Raw genomic sequence first — 14,502 nt, 5'->3', positions numbered from 1 at the left:
TGATTGTAGATGCAGATATGGATGATCTCTGATATATACATATATCTCTATTTTTTTTTCAAGGGTATAGTCGATGATTTGTAGGGGTAAACCCACAGGTGTGTGTCTCGATACAGAGATTTAGATGGGATGAGCAAAGTAGGAAGATGTTTTTTACTTCCCTGCATCAAGCACATAGTGTTCCCCATATCGATTTAAATACTCTTTTATCAAACATTTGATATCTTTGGCACCACAAATCCATTCTATATGTGATGTCCCGCTATTCTGGGTTCTCGAAATTTTTGGAAGGCTAGTGCTGAGAAATTGAGTGGTCTCCCAGCTCAGCAATTGTAGGTAAGATTACTTGGCCTTTTCGAGTATAAAAAATGTGACTTAGTATTAAAATGTCAGTCTACAATCTAGCGAGACGGAAACCTTTTGTGCGAATTGGTATTCTCTTATTGCCTACTTGCGGGGAAATTGTCTTTTGTATAATTAATCACAATGATAGTTCTCGCAGTCAGGCTGAAGAGAGTGAGAAGACTAGATGGAGAAAGAGTGCTTCCACTCGCGTTGCAGACAGACAGTGGTTTTTTTTTGTAGGGAAGAGTAGTCTGATATTTTGGTGGAGTAATTAATAGATTTCTGAACAGTGCCATGTTATGCGAATGCGAATCTATCGTTCTTCTCAAATCTCTATCTAAAATTAAGAGTAGTGGTTGAATATATGTAACCTTTATTAACCCCAAGGTATATAGTTAGTCATTGGATATGCTCGTAGAATCTTCACTCCAAGGTTATGCTCGAATTTCTCCGCTATTTGGGTCGACAGTGTGGAATCTTGGATGTGGTGGGAAGATATATATGTGAGTCTAGAAGGTAAAATTGTGTGGAACTTTGAATTTTAGGATTTTGTAATTATACATAAGTTTTTTTTTTTCAAGGTGAACTAGTAATTAATAATGGGGAGATTTGTGATATTTCTCTTCGCTGACCACTCATTCAGTTCACTCGTAAATATTAGACTCCATTAGCCAAATTTATTGCATGTGTGGTCAAGACACTAGATATTCAGCGCAATTTCTCAGGTATGTTGTCCAGGTTGCCGTCTAGTCTTTTACAATTTTTCAGATTTTCAAAGATCTCCAAATATTTTCTAATTTCTATGTTCAGAATTTTCTTTTTTTTTAAAAAAAAAGCTCTCACTCATACTTGAGATTAACCAAGAAAACATAGTTGACTCCGAACTCAGCATTTCCACGCACAAAATTTTCCAAAGATCACAAAGAAACGGCAGGAACATAATCCTGATACTGTATAACAACCCAAGCCGTCCTTCTCACAATTACGCACTTCCAATCCAAAGAAACCCACTCTACAGTACCACCAAAATCCTAACCAAAAAACAAAAGCAGGACAACTACACAACACTAATCTCCGATGACAATCCTTCCCTCTACCTAAGTCTCTTTACTTCCCAAAGCTATCAAAAGCTCTACGGAGGTACATATCTACATTGCGGTGCGGAGTAAAACAATCCTTTCTTGTTCTATGATGACTACCTATGATTACTATTCATTTCTCAACATCGACTCTTGAGGGGCTCGCTTAAATTACCCCTTGATTGTGGCGCTGTGGACAAAGATGTTGTGCGGGGAAGAGATGAGAAATGTGTAATGCTGGTGCGGCTTAAAGTTGTGAATGGAATGATTAATAAGGAGCTTGTGAGTTGAGCTGAGTTGATGGGAGGTATGGTATGGTGCAACGGTTCTTGTATTAACTAGTCTTCGATTTGGGGCTGAGAACGTAGAAGGTATTTATGGGGTATTGATTAGTGATATGAGGAAAGCTATAAAGCTATATTGTTGAGAGCTTTTGTCTCTAAATTTTTTTTTGGACAGGCTTTATATGTATAGATCTGTTCGTTCAATTCATCTAATTAAGTACATTCCAATATTTCAACACTTCAATAATCAAGTCCAAACACAATTTCAAGAAATTACAAAAGCAATGGCATCCACAAAACCGCTCGTCCTAATCATTGGAGGCACCGGAGTCCAAGGAATGCCTGTTGTCAAAGGTACATTGCCACAACCTACATCTATAAAACCCAAGAATATGACTAACAACCGTAGAACTCGCACAAGACGGTGCCTACAACATCCGCCTTATAACCCGGCACGCTAATTCTCAGCACGCGCAAGAACTTGTGCAACTACCAGGAGTAAGCATCGTCGAAGGCGACATCTACTCCGAGAACGATCTCCACAGATTTTTTTCAGGTTGCACGCATGCGTTTATCAACACCAACGGTGGTGCTATTGGCGAAAAATCTGAAATCTATTGGGGATCCGATATTATGAAATCGCACGCACACATAAATTGCAACATTTTTTATACTCCAGTCTCGAATATTCACTCAAGATGTCAGGTTTTGGTAATGATTACAGAGATGGACATATGGATGCGAAAGCGAAGGTTGCGGAGTGGATTAGCGTGCAGGACACGAAGAAGATGAAGTGGAGTATTTTGACTAGTTGTTTGTATATGGAGATGTTGAACGAGTTGTTAGCTCCGCATCCAGATAAGGAGGACCCGGAGGCTTTAGCTTTCATTGCGCCGCTGGGTTCCAGGGGGAGTGCACCATTAATTGCGTTGGAGGATTTTGGGAAGTATGCTAGATGGGTGTTTGACCATCCGGAACGTAGTAATGGACTTAATCTCCATGTTGCTTCTCAAGAAGTGGTTTGGGCTGATTTACCAGCTGCGTTCACTGAGGTTACCCGCAAGAAAGCGGTGTATAGGGATGTAACTATTGATGGTTGGTTTGATCTTGGGCCCTTCCCTGATCCGGACGCGAAGTTTGGACATAGTACTCCTGGGGACGAAGGAACATTGCAAACATATCGGGAGAATTTTGGCGGATTCTGGAGGTTTTGGAAGAGTGGCAGGGTAAGAAAAGATTGGGTTTTGATGGATGAGATTTTGCCGGGTAGAATAAGGTCGGTGAAAGAGTGGATGAAAAAGAGCGGGTATGATGGAAACGTCAAGCCTTTATTGCATGATTTTCATCAGAAAAAGAGAGAAGCTTAGGGAGGGAAAAGAAGGTTGATACCGCTTCGGGACCGTGGGAAGGACTGATGATAAAGTTTCTCCAGATTGGTTCGGATTAGAGCTAGCTTAGGAGATGAAGCTCTTAATGGATGAACAACTTTATGATCAAACTTATGCCCTGCAGTGGCCATGATAACGACCTCGAATGAATTTGTCACACAGCACCCAAACAGTGATATAAATTAACGACGGATTGAAAATAGATCCCAAATTTGCCTGAATTTTCCTCCTAACTCCCAACTCCATCTGTATTTGCAATAGTCTATGACCTCTTTATTTCTTTAGTGCTGCAAATCTCGCCGCTAACTCATCCACATCTGGTATCGTACCACCAACTGGGCCTTTACTTTGGAGGCCAGGTTTTTGAGCGTTTACAGTTTGCATCTTTTTTGTTGGCTTTAGATCTAACGCTCCACGCACTCTGGGGTGTAAATTGTCCGTCCTGGGGCTGGGTGGGTTAACTCTCAATGGGCTCGATGGTCCAAAGTTTTTTGGCGGAGTAGCTTTAATTAACTCCTCTCTTTCCTCATCGGCTCTACCATCTACTACCAGCGGCGCCTCCAAGTTCTTCTGTGCCTGTCCGCCACTCGGGTTCTCGTCATCGTCATCATCTACGAATTCCGGGCCTTGTCCAAGATCTTCCTTTGCTCTTTTTGGCCAGTCAATTCCGTACGTCCTAGCAATCTCCTCCAAATACCCGTTCACTAATTCTTGCGCCGGCGGAGTAATAGAAAGCTTCTTTAATACTTTCTCTGATACCTTCTCGTCACTGTTCTCCATAGCTTGCAATGCGAACTCCTTCCCGTACTTCTCGCACAGTAATGCTCGCACTTGTTGTAATTCTTTAATCTCTGTTCTGGGCGCCGCATATATTAAACTTTTCACAGCTTCCTCTAAACCCGGATCGCAGAGTGATGATTCCATAAGTCCCGTCCGCGCAAGGAGTAACTCGCAGTAGAGCTCGAGGATTTCGTGAAGTTCGGTAGTAATGTCAGATCGAATAATATTCTCGACCCGAATCTTTGCAGATTCTACTTTCCCAGTCTCCAGAAGTTGAGCCATAGCTCTACGTTGTTGCTTCGAAACAGCTTCATCTTTCTGCTGTACCATACGAAGGCGAGCAATCGAGAGCTTCAATTGGACCTTGAGTTTGGACTTTGGGAAGGTTAGCAGATGGAATCTAATTTGTATCTGTATCAAGTATGATAGACTCTGAAAGTACGAGTACTCACGATTATGGTTGAAGAAGGGGCCATCGTGATAGAATTAATCGATTCTCTTGATGTTGTTGCGTCTGTCGTTGTCATACTAGGAACTTGGTAAGGTATTAATCGCGGGGCACTAGGCACCCGACTACTTGGCTGTGGCTGGGCGTGCTGGGATTGTGAATCATGTATACGGGGAATCAATGTGCCCCTGGGTGCAAATTCAGCACTGTTCCTACTCAGTACTGTAGATAATATAAAATTGGATCCATCATTGGGCATCTTCTTTCTTTTCCCTGATGTTATTTTTAACCATTCGCTGCTTCATCTGTAAATATACTTTTCATCTGTTTTTTCTATGTTTTCACTGGGTATCTAATGTTCTATTTTCCTCCACCTAACTTTCCCTCTTTCCTTTTGTTCAAATAATGCCTTACGATTCACGACCAACACGATTGCAACGTTCCAGACCCTTGTCAAGTCCTTAATGCGCCGCAACATACATACGGTGTATACATGATGGGGAAGTCAATATGGAGTCCCAGAAAATGGGAGGAATGGGCGGAGAAGAGAGCGACGGCGATATGGACCAATTTACAAACGAATAATTTGTGGCAGCGGATGCTAAAAAATACTTTGGCGACTACAATCTGTATCATCATCGCCATCATGCCACAGGTGGTAGCTGTATATGGAAAAGCCGCATACCTTGCGCCAATAACCACAGTTTTTGGACATCCAGGGAGGCGTTTTGGTATGATGGCAGAGGCTCTAATATTGACTTTATCAGGAACAATGCTTGGTGTAGCTTGGTCTATGCTCGCATTGTACTTGTCGAGTCTTGTGTATCACAGTAATCCTCAAGCAGCATTTACCATTCGAGGGATATTTCTCGCTATCGCGTTGCTCTTTCATGGAGTCCTCAGGTCGCATACACCACGTCTGTTTCTTATGGTGCTACTCCTAATTATTGTAGTTCTTGTCAGTATGACTAGTACAGCTACGGCAGTTACAACTCTTTCAGTCACTCAGCTGGTCTACCCTATCACAACTGCTATTGCCGTTCTACTTGCTGTGAACACTCTTGTTTTCCCAGAATTCTCCAGTAGCTTTCTAGGAATCACCACTATCGAGACCCTTGGCGAAACGGTTGGAGCTCTGCGCGATGCCGGACGATACTTCATTGCCATTACCGAAGGTTCTGAGAGTGCTATAACAGATACCAGATTAGAAAACATTGTTAGTGCATGTGGGAGTGGAAACGGTGAAGACCTTCATAGACCTCCGACATTGGCAGAAAAGCCACCCGAGAAGTCCAGAGTCAATGGCTTGACCTTGAGGCAAAAGATTCTCTCCTTTTTCCAGAAGGCTCAAGAACCGCCTGCGCCACTTCCAGCAAACGTCGAGAAAGGCCCACAACCCGTAAAGTTAAAATCTTTGACAGACAAAAAGGCCAAACTGCGTGCAAAGTTGGCAGGATGTAAGGCAGCGCAACAAGAATGCAATTTTGAACTTGCGTGGGCAGTTCTTCCACCAAGAGATGTGAAACCTATCAGTGACATCGAGATGAAGAAACTTGTGGCCAATACCATCGCTTTAATAGGGGCTTGTGAAAGCAAATATGCACTAATGGGGGACGAGAATGATAAGAATGAGTCTGGGAATAAAGATGGAGCAAAGCTCAAAACGGTTGCCGAAAATGGTGGTGTCGAAACCCCAGAGGCGGAGGATTCATCACGACCAACGACAGACATGGATACATATGATGAAAGAAGTTCAGATGAGAAGAAACCTTCCAGGAAGGAAAGGCGCAAGCAAAAGAACAAAAGAAGAAAGGACAGAAAAAAGGTCAAGTCTTTGATCGAGAAGGAAATGGAGAATTTGGAGTTAATCAAGCCGAGGAAAGAAATCGAGTATGGTGATATTGATTTGTTGAAGTATCTTGTGAATCGTATCGCAAAGCCATTGTCCAATCTCCAAGAAAAGATTGACAGAAGTGTTGACGTTGTTTCGTCCTCCCTCGCTTATTGCTACGATGTCCCTAAACTCCCGTCAGGAATTCGAGCACCTGCCGGGATTCGACTTGAGGAGATTGACATTCGTGTCGATATTTTAGTCGACGCGATTGCTGATTTCGATAGAACTTCAGCAGCGGCATTAGAGGGTGCTGCAGCGCTACACGATCTAGGCGGGCCTCAGGTTGATATAATGCCTCGCATGGAGACGTTCTTGATTTCCTCATTCTTGTTGAATCTTCGTCAAGCCGCCTTGCATACACTTGGAATGCTTAGACATTCTCGGGTTCTAGTCGAAAGACGACAGGAACTACATGGTCAAAAAAGAATATATCTTCCTCAAATTAATTGGAGGAAATGGCTTCAATCTGGTGGTGAAACCGATATGTTAGCTTTACCCGATAATGCACGAAAGGATGCAAGAACAGGTAAAAAGAAAGAAGATGCTGCAGACGATGCGGTAAGCATTCATAGTGGAGAAACACTACTGGCCACAAAGGACGTGGAGTCAGCGATCCCTAAAAAGGAAACCCCAGTACAACCACCGAAAGTTGCAGATGAACCTGTAAAGGAGAAGAAGAAAGGAACGCTTATGCTTCGATTCCGAAATAGGTCAGCTGATATTATCGAGTACTTGGTTGGTAGCGACGACATCTCATACGCCATCAAATTGACTGTTGCCGTCTTTATTGTAACTTGGCCGGCTTTTCTTGTTCAGTGGAATACTTGGTATTCCTTGAACAGAGGCCTTTGGGCTGCCTTGCAGTTGGTGGTCATTACAGAAGTTGCCATTGGAACCTCTGTCATGACTTTCATGTTACGTGGTGTTGGTACAACCATTGGGTGTGTGTGGGGCTATGCAGCATACCAAGCTGGCCAGGGCAACAAAATAGTCGCTGTAGTGATGATAGTTATTGGCATCATTCCATCCACCTACATTCAGCTTGGATCTAAATACATCAAGGCGGGTATGGTCACCATCATCTCAATGTCGATAGTAGTTCTTGCTACCATAGATAAAGTTGTTCCCGGTTCAGCTACCGAGAACTTTCTGAAAAGGCTGATTGCCTTCTTCATTGGTGGAGTGGTGGCCCTCATTGTGGAAGTTGCGCTCTTCCCGGTCAAAGCCCGCGATCGTCTTGTGGAGTCCCTTGCGTGCTCCATACGCCAAATCACAGAAATGGAAGCATGTCTAGCCTATGGTATCGAAACGGAAATCAACAACGTCAATGTTCGTTCTCCAGCCGTTATATCGCGATTTTCCATCGCCAAAGCGAAGGCCGAGGGCGCTCTAGCGGCTGCAGAAGCATTCCTTCCATTCTGCGCTAATGAGCCACGTCTCAAAGGTTCCTTTGCACCTCATGCTCTTATCTATGGAGAGATTCTTTACGTATTACATGCTATTGTAGATCGTATGGAGAACATGCTTATCTTACGTCACGAATATGGGTCTGGTGTTCTCGAAGAACTCAATGCCCAAGTTTATCCCTATCGGCGTAATGTTGCTGGATCTATTACGCTGATTCTTTTCGCGACTCACGAAGCTCTCACGACGAAACTTCCTCTTCCTCAGTTCTTGCCCTCCGCTCGCCTCGCTCACCTTCGCATGGTTAATCGTGTCCGAGAGGTTGTTCTTTCCTCCAACCTCAAAGAGTCTTCACACGAACGGTCCGAAATTGAAGTCTCGATGGTTAAACGATTTGTCCGCCAAAAGTTCCTATCTTGGAATGCAGCCTCCGCTGGTCAAATTGAAGTTATTGAATATCTTGAAGAACTCATCGATCTTGTCAAGCTATTAGTGGGAGCAAATGAGTTTAGAAGTGGATTGTTGACAAGAGGTACTTATAGAGAGTGGGTGGATAAGATTCAAAGACCTGATACAGTAGAATCAGAGATGCTGCCCGCTGATGGAGCTGTGGAGGAAAAAGAACCGCAAATGACATCGGGTAGAAAGAGAAGGCCAACGTTTAGTAATACGAGAGAGAAAATCTTTGGACCAAGTGCTGGAAATGCCACTAATACACGGCCCGACAGCGCAAGGCCTGGTACCGCAAGACCTGGTACGGCGAGACCAGGCACGGGATCGAAGGCCGCAACGATGGAGAAATTGGAGGTGGAGAAAGAAAAGAAAGACATGGAAGAGGAATTGCCAAGAGTTTTACAAAGGGTTCGCACGAGAAGAATGAGTGAAATGAAGGGTATGGCAGAAAGGAGGAGTAAAGAGGATATGGGTATTGGTAATGCTGGGAAAGGAAATGGATTAGGGAAATAAATGTTCACGAGGAGTTTAGGCTTTGTTTTATAGATGATTCGGCTGGGTACAGGTTTATAGATTTTTAATGCATACACATAATCTCCTATCATTTCAAATGAATATATATATCATCTATCTTTTCATATGAACATAATTCTGTATATACATAATATAAACACTTTCAAAGTAACATTTAAGGAAATTTAAAAACCCGGCGCTGCACCCTTGCAAACGCTGAACTCCGATGCCGTCATGATGTTTCCGCTTCTTTTTCACTTCTCTTACGTATATATATATATATATATATATATGCCATGCAACTCGCTAGCAAGTTGGCAACAGGGGATAAAAAAAATCATCATCTCCTCCTTCTCTCTTCATCAAATAACCATGGAATTCTTGATAGCATGGCGAGCCAAATATGTTCAACCTCACATATCACAGATCAAGATCAAGATTCATGAATCAAGATCTACCCACTAGCATCAAACCAACTCCTATCCCTCACGCCTAAATCAACACTTTCCCTTCCGCTTTCCTTTCCACTCCCACGCAACAATCTCTCCATCCTTCTCGAGCTCTTCTCCTGCTTTCCTTCGCGAAAACATTCCTTCTCCCCTTCTTCCAGAAATATCTCTTCAGTTCGCGCTTGTAACTTCAATTTCTCGCTGCTGCGTTGCGAGTTGTGCGATCTGGAAGTTGAATTTAAACTTGCATTCGAATTTGAATTTGAACTTATGGTGTCGAAGCGGTCGATTAGGGGTTTGATGGTTATGGATACAGTGGGTTTTGTGGGGTTTTTTGAGGTGGGTGGGTCAGGTGGGGAGGGGTTGGTGTTGGTGTTTGTATCTGTATTTACATTTGTATTTGTATTTGTGAGGAAAGGATTATTTGATGTCGTTTCACGGAGATCGGGTTCTGGGGTTCCCATGAATATAAAATCCGAGGGCATGATGGATATTCCGGGTGTGGTGGATATATAGATCATTTTTGGTTTGATCTTCGAGAGGGATGTTTGTTTACTGTGATGATATCGTTTGGTTTGGCTGCGTGGTATTTCGGATGCGCTGGCGCTGGCGCGGCGGCGCGAGCCATGGCTTGTGAGGGTGTAGGTTGACATGGGGTAGATGGTGGGTATGGTTGGTAGAGGCGGTATGTCTGTTGTGTCTTCTGGGGAGGTAGGGAAGGTTTGGAAGGTGGAGATGGAGGCTTGGGAGTAAGTAGAGCTGCGGGCGCCGAAGGTGTGGAATGATTGTGCGGAAGGGGATGGGAGGGGTGGTGATATAGGGGATATGAAGTTGGTGGTGGTGGGTGTGTGGGGTGTGTTGGGGATCGAGGCGATGGAGTGGCGGGATGGTGTTGGGAAGGCGCGGGGGTAGGAATAATTGTCGCTGACTGAGAGAGAGCGTGCGAGGGTACCGTAGGGAATACCGGCGGTTTGTGGGGAGGGGGGCATTTGGTGTGGAAAATCTGAAAAAGGCCTGTCGAGTCGGGCGATGGTTTTCACGGATACTTCTTGTGGAGGTGGAGATTTGGGTAGAGGTTGGTGTGGGGTGTTAGGTCTAGATGTCGATGACAGGGTTATGGAAGGCAAATCAAGTGCCGGTAGCGAGGGCGGTAAAGATTCCCGTGATAAGTTGATGCGATAGTGATGGGGTGGGAAGAGGGCACCCATAGGTTCGGTCATCTCTGGAGTCGTGGGTGAGTTGGCTGTGGATGTTGAAGGCCATCGTACTGGACTAGTATCGATCCTACCAACCGGCTCGGAACTTTGTCCCACTCCTCGTAGATTTTCATCTATCGTAGCAAGGTGGTCTCGTGCGTCTCCCCAAGACTCATTACGACTCCTGTGTTTAGGAGATATCGGCGATATGTATGAAGTAATTCGCTGAGTATGGACCCTAACTGATTTCCGAACGCCAATTCCTCCCCATTTTAAAATTTGCGTATCATTTCCTTGAAGCTCCATTGGCTTCTTTGCAGTCCCATCTTCTTCGTCGAGGTTCTGGAACCTGCCGCCAGTTGAATTTTTTCGGTTTGCTCTTCGTTTCCGTAACAGTCTTGCAATGAAGGCAAGTATTAATAAGGTGGCCACGACGGCCAAGACGATCATACCTATCACGACATTGCTCAAACCCTTACCAGAAGAGCTCTGTGAAGATGTCGAGGTGATAGATGGTGCACTAGTTAGTGACGTTGGCGTAGATGTCGCGGTCACTGACTTAGAGGCCATTGAAGAAGATAATGTTGAACTACTCGAAGTTTTAATACTCTTTAATGACGTCGTGGAAGAGCTTGAAGCTCTTGATGTTGTTGAAGAGGATATGGAAATGGAAGATGTGGGGTCATTTATGAGGACACAAATTTGGCCAACGACCTTTAAAGTAGCTATAAAGAATTAAACATGGAATCAGGACGACGTAAAGTACAACTCACTGCTAGCATCAAGCAGACTACACGAATTTTTAATACAGCTGGTCGCACTGGATACTGTTGAACCCTGCGTTGGGCTTCCACTTTCATCTGCACAAAAACAACTAAAATCCCCAACACCACATCCAAGCGAGCCTGTAGCTATGTCCAGACAACTGTCAGAACACGAAGGAAGCGAATTGATCTCGTCAGAAAGAGACTGAGTATTAACCAAAGTCGAGAACCAAAGAAGCATTAAACAATATGAGAAAATCATTAGAAATCTACATTACTCGTAGTACCAAAAGAGAAACATCAACATCGCGAAAGAAAGCAGACGCATATCATACGTTGGGTATCCATAGATCTAAATTCAACATGTCGAGACCCCGGTATGGTATGACATGGAAGACATGGGAGAGATGGGAATAGAATAAGCTCTAAAACTCGGATGATGGGTCAAGCAACCTATTACCGCACAGTATCCACAAAAATAAGAGTTTGAATAAGTCAACAGAGGCGCAGCCCGTCAGGGCCTAATGCAGATATTCTCTTGGATGTCCGTCAAAATTAAACAATTGGATTATATAAGAGACTGCTTGGAGGGTAGGATTAAGGATTAGAGTACCATCAGTGTGGTCCGCGTCTCCAGGCCATCGGAAACTAGCCGTGAAACGCGCCTACACAGACACCTTATGCTATATTAGGTTTGGAGGTCGGAAATTATCCCACAAGAAGTACGAACATCAACAAACCAAAGAGTTCATAGAATTTCCTCAACTCTTCCTTGCGCTTAGATCGACCGGTAAGATCATTCGAAGCATAATTGCAAATGGCCAAGGGAACATCAAAACCAACAAAGCTAATTCCATCCAGAGCTGATGAAAACAGTGATGTAGGGATGAGTGGATATTACAGCATTACAATGAATTGATCCACTGCATTCGCATCCTCGAAGGATCTAGACATCGACATGTATCCCTGTCTCTTCCACGCTATTTGAGGAAACTACGGAGTACAGAGCACCGAGTAACGTGTTCGCTCGATTCAAGGGCGCTTCCAAGAACCCGTATGTAGTCTTACATACTCTGTACAAACCTATGAGCATAAAAAGATAAGACAGAAAATGCCACGTCTGAAACATCTTCTAGAATGCGAATTGGAAGCAAGAGAAACACAACTAACTATACATGAGACGAGCAAAAGAAACTCCACAATTTCAAAAGGATCCTCCATCTCGAGCTCCTTCTTATTCTTCATCCGCTGAAAAACCTTCTTCAGCAGAAACTAAACTCCTAGGCACCTACACCCAATACATATCAACAAAAGCAAATTATACCCCAAAATGCAATTTCCACGGACACACTCAAGCTCTAGAATCAATACTATAATAGCAAAAGTAATAAAATAACACAAGCAACACGGAAATACCGTCTTTTCCTAAACTCAAAATATGCATTGAAACCGATCGGTACATGTTCAGCGCACCGCCGATATCCTCGTATAGGTATTTTTGATAATAATATCATAGAAAAGGGATCAAAAATCCCATGACTTACTAGCTGTAGGTAACAAAGTAACATGCGATGTGATGTAATATGATTCATATCTGGCTGTCCAGACCGAGAAAGAAAGAATGTAATTGTCTTATCTTGTGGTGTCTAGCATAAGTTACAACCGGCACTCTAGAACTCCTCTCCTATTCATATAATATAACCTTAACCGCCCATCGATCTTTGTCTTTCGCTTCCCGAATTTTCTCTCCTTCATTATTAAACCTTATAGAGTAAGTAGCTCAGCCGGTAGCCTTAACTGCTCTCCACCATAGCCCTCACACACTCGGGGGATCGTCTCGACAGTATTCACATTCGAAGTTACACATGGCAAGACAGTCATTTATCTGCGTTACATTATCTAGACTCTCTGCAAATTAATCCTACGATCTGCAATTGGACGCACGTGAGATTATCCATATTCAAACACAGCACAGCTCTAGAATATGGACTCCTCACATATTTTACCCCTGTCAGAATTGAGGATTTGGAACATTTTCTCTTTTTCCTGTACTACATCACCTACAAGCTTTCTTTAGACTCTGAATCACTAAAATTATAGGCATTTAGAGGCTTTCCAAGCATAATTATCCAACTCCCAATTGAACCAACCGCTACGATATTTTCAAAATTTTGGATAAACTAGCCTATCAGAAATAATTGAAAGTATGGAACCCAGAACTTTAATAATTAATTTCGAATATAGTTGATGGAAATGAAGCCGCCGTGACATTTCACTGGTTTGTTGATGAGCGCACTGTGACTCTCGGCGGGCTCGGTAACGTTGCTTATATAATCAATTGCCACATGAAATATGGGGCGCTTGGCGTTCCACAGCCAATCTGAGCTATGATCTTTGAAAAAATTGAATATATTATATTTTATTGGCGTTATATTATAACAACAACAACGACATCTTTGATGGTCTAACGGTCATGATTTCCGCTTGTCACTCATATGGCAATGCGCGGGAGACCGGGGTTCGACTCCCCGTCAGAGAGTCTGCTCAAACAATTCTTTGAATCTCATGTATAAATTTTTCTACTTTTTGAGGGCGAAGATTTCAACACCGTCTACAATAGAGGTTTTCCGCTTGCCAATTCAGCCAGCTGTCTCTAGCGTGATTGTTATTTTAGTGCAGTATCGCTTACCGCACTGGGACCTAATCCTATTTAATATGGTAGCGTACCGCAATTCACCCGATGTAGATCGTGGAAGATGAGAAACTCGCTTAAGTGAAGCTCGATCCTGACAATCTGATTAGTCTAAATTACCCCGGCAGAGAATCTCCCTGTTATTCGGGGTATTGACGAATAATCAGGACCCCTGATATCTTTCGTAAAAAGACTCATTGTTATTCCGTTATGCTGATCGATTCCAAGCATCGTCTGTCCAGTTAGATAGTGATGGTGGCGACATTAACTCTCTCTCGAATCTGGGTCACTGACAAACAAGTTACCAACGTGTAGATAGTTTTGATTCCCTTCCGCTATGATACGCAAAAATGCTGAGTGAGAATATTGGAAGTCAACCTAAGTCCGAGAATGTTCCCTGCCCAGCTACTGCGAGGCTGATGAGCGAACTTATCAAGTCACATGATCCCTAGCCTAGCTTGATCTTAGTGCCAAAGGTGTCTTTGCACTTTGTTTTATGATATCATAAGGTAATTATTTATTGAATGAATAATGGCTGGCTCCTTTACCTGGCTACATATACTTTCAATTTTCAATCAAACAACATCCTTCCTCTAATACAACATCAAAGCATCACAACATCAAAAACACCATATTGCTTCTATCAAAACATTTGCTACCTTATAGTATCTCTTTCTGTAATATGAACGTCATTAAGAAACCGTTCGTTACCCCTCCTCAAAGCTTTATTTCCAAGACACCTATTACTCCTCCACCGACCGATAAGAAGATAACACAAACAGTATTACAGATCGTGCAGGAAATCAAGAGATG

General features: G+C 43.3%; 6 protein-coding genes and 1 non-coding gene across 7 annotated transcripts; 5 read left to right on the top strand and 2 right to left on the bottom strand.

Moving 5' to 3' along the window:
* Nucleotides 1-2,406: 2,406 nt before the first annotated feature.
* On the top strand, nucleotides 2,407-3,075 carry SS1G_01961 (hypothetical protein; the record flags this gene model as incomplete). The annotated part of the gene is made up of 1 exon (XM_001597715.1): nucleotides 2,407-3,075. One exon carries the CDS (start codon nucleotides 2,407-2,409, stop codon nucleotides 3,073-3,075), a length of 669 nt encoding a protein of 222 aa, XP_001597765.1.
* Nucleotides 3,076-3,369: 294 nt separating this feature from the next.
* SS1G_01960 (hypothetical protein) lies at nucleotides 3,370-4,352 on the bottom strand (the record flags this gene model as incomplete). Its single annotated transcript, XM_001597714.1, has 2 exons — nucleotides 3,370-4,251; nucleotides 4,329-4,352. The coding sequence occupies 2 exons, from the start codon at nucleotides 4,350-4,352 to the stop codon at nucleotides 3,370-3,372; spliced, it is 906 nt and encodes a 301-aa protein (XP_001597764.1).
* A 468-nt stretch (nucleotides 4,353-4,820) lies between these two features.
* SS1G_01959 (hypothetical protein) lies at nucleotides 4,821-8,588 on the top strand (the record flags this gene model as incomplete). Its single annotated transcript, XM_001597713.1, has 1 exon — nucleotides 4,821-8,588. The coding sequence occupies one exon, from the start codon at nucleotides 4,821-4,823 to the stop codon at nucleotides 8,586-8,588; it is 3,768 nt and encodes a 1,255-aa protein (XP_001597763.1).
* Nucleotides 8,589-9,042: 454 nt separating this feature from the next.
* On the bottom strand, nucleotides 9,043-9,690 carry SS1G_01958 (predicted protein; the record flags this gene model as incomplete). Its single annotated transcript, XM_001597712.1, has 1 exon — nucleotides 9,043-9,690. One exon carries the CDS (start codon nucleotides 9,688-9,690, stop codon nucleotides 9,043-9,045), a length of 648 nt encoding a protein of 215 aa, XP_001597762.1.
* A 376-nt stretch (nucleotides 9,691-10,066) lies between these two features.
* SS1G_01957 (predicted protein) lies at nucleotides 10,067-10,219 on the top strand (the record flags this gene model as incomplete). The annotated part of the gene is made up of 1 exon (XM_001597711.1): nucleotides 10,067-10,219. One exon carries the CDS (start codon nucleotides 10,067-10,069, stop codon nucleotides 10,217-10,219), a length of 153 nt encoding a protein of 50 aa, XP_001597761.1.
* A 417-nt stretch (nucleotides 10,220-10,636) lies between these two features.
* Nucleotides 10,637-10,972, top strand: SS1G_01956 (predicted protein; the record flags this gene model as incomplete). Its single annotated transcript, XM_001597710.1, has 1 exon — nucleotides 10,637-10,972. The coding sequence occupies one exon, from the start codon at nucleotides 10,637-10,639 to the stop codon at nucleotides 10,970-10,972; it is 336 nt and encodes a 111-aa protein (XP_001597760.1).
* Nucleotides 10,973-13,450: 2,478 nt separating this feature from the next.
* Nucleotides 13,451-13,536, top strand: SS1G_14527. Its single transcript has one exon. It is a non-coding gene; the product is annotated as a tRNA-Asp (tRNA).
* Nucleotides 13,537-14,502: the final 966 nt, after the last annotated feature.

Source organism: Sclerotinia sclerotiorum, genomic scaffold (genome assembly GCF_000146945.2).
Source record: "Sclerotinia sclerotiorum 1980 UF-70 scaffold_2 genomic scaffold, whole genome shotgun sequence".
Lineage (NCBI taxonomy): Eukaryota > Fungi > Ascomycota > Leotiomycetes > Helotiales > Sclerotiniaceae > Sclerotinia > Sclerotinia sclerotiorum.
This window is presented reverse-complemented; position numbering and strand designations above follow the sequence as displayed.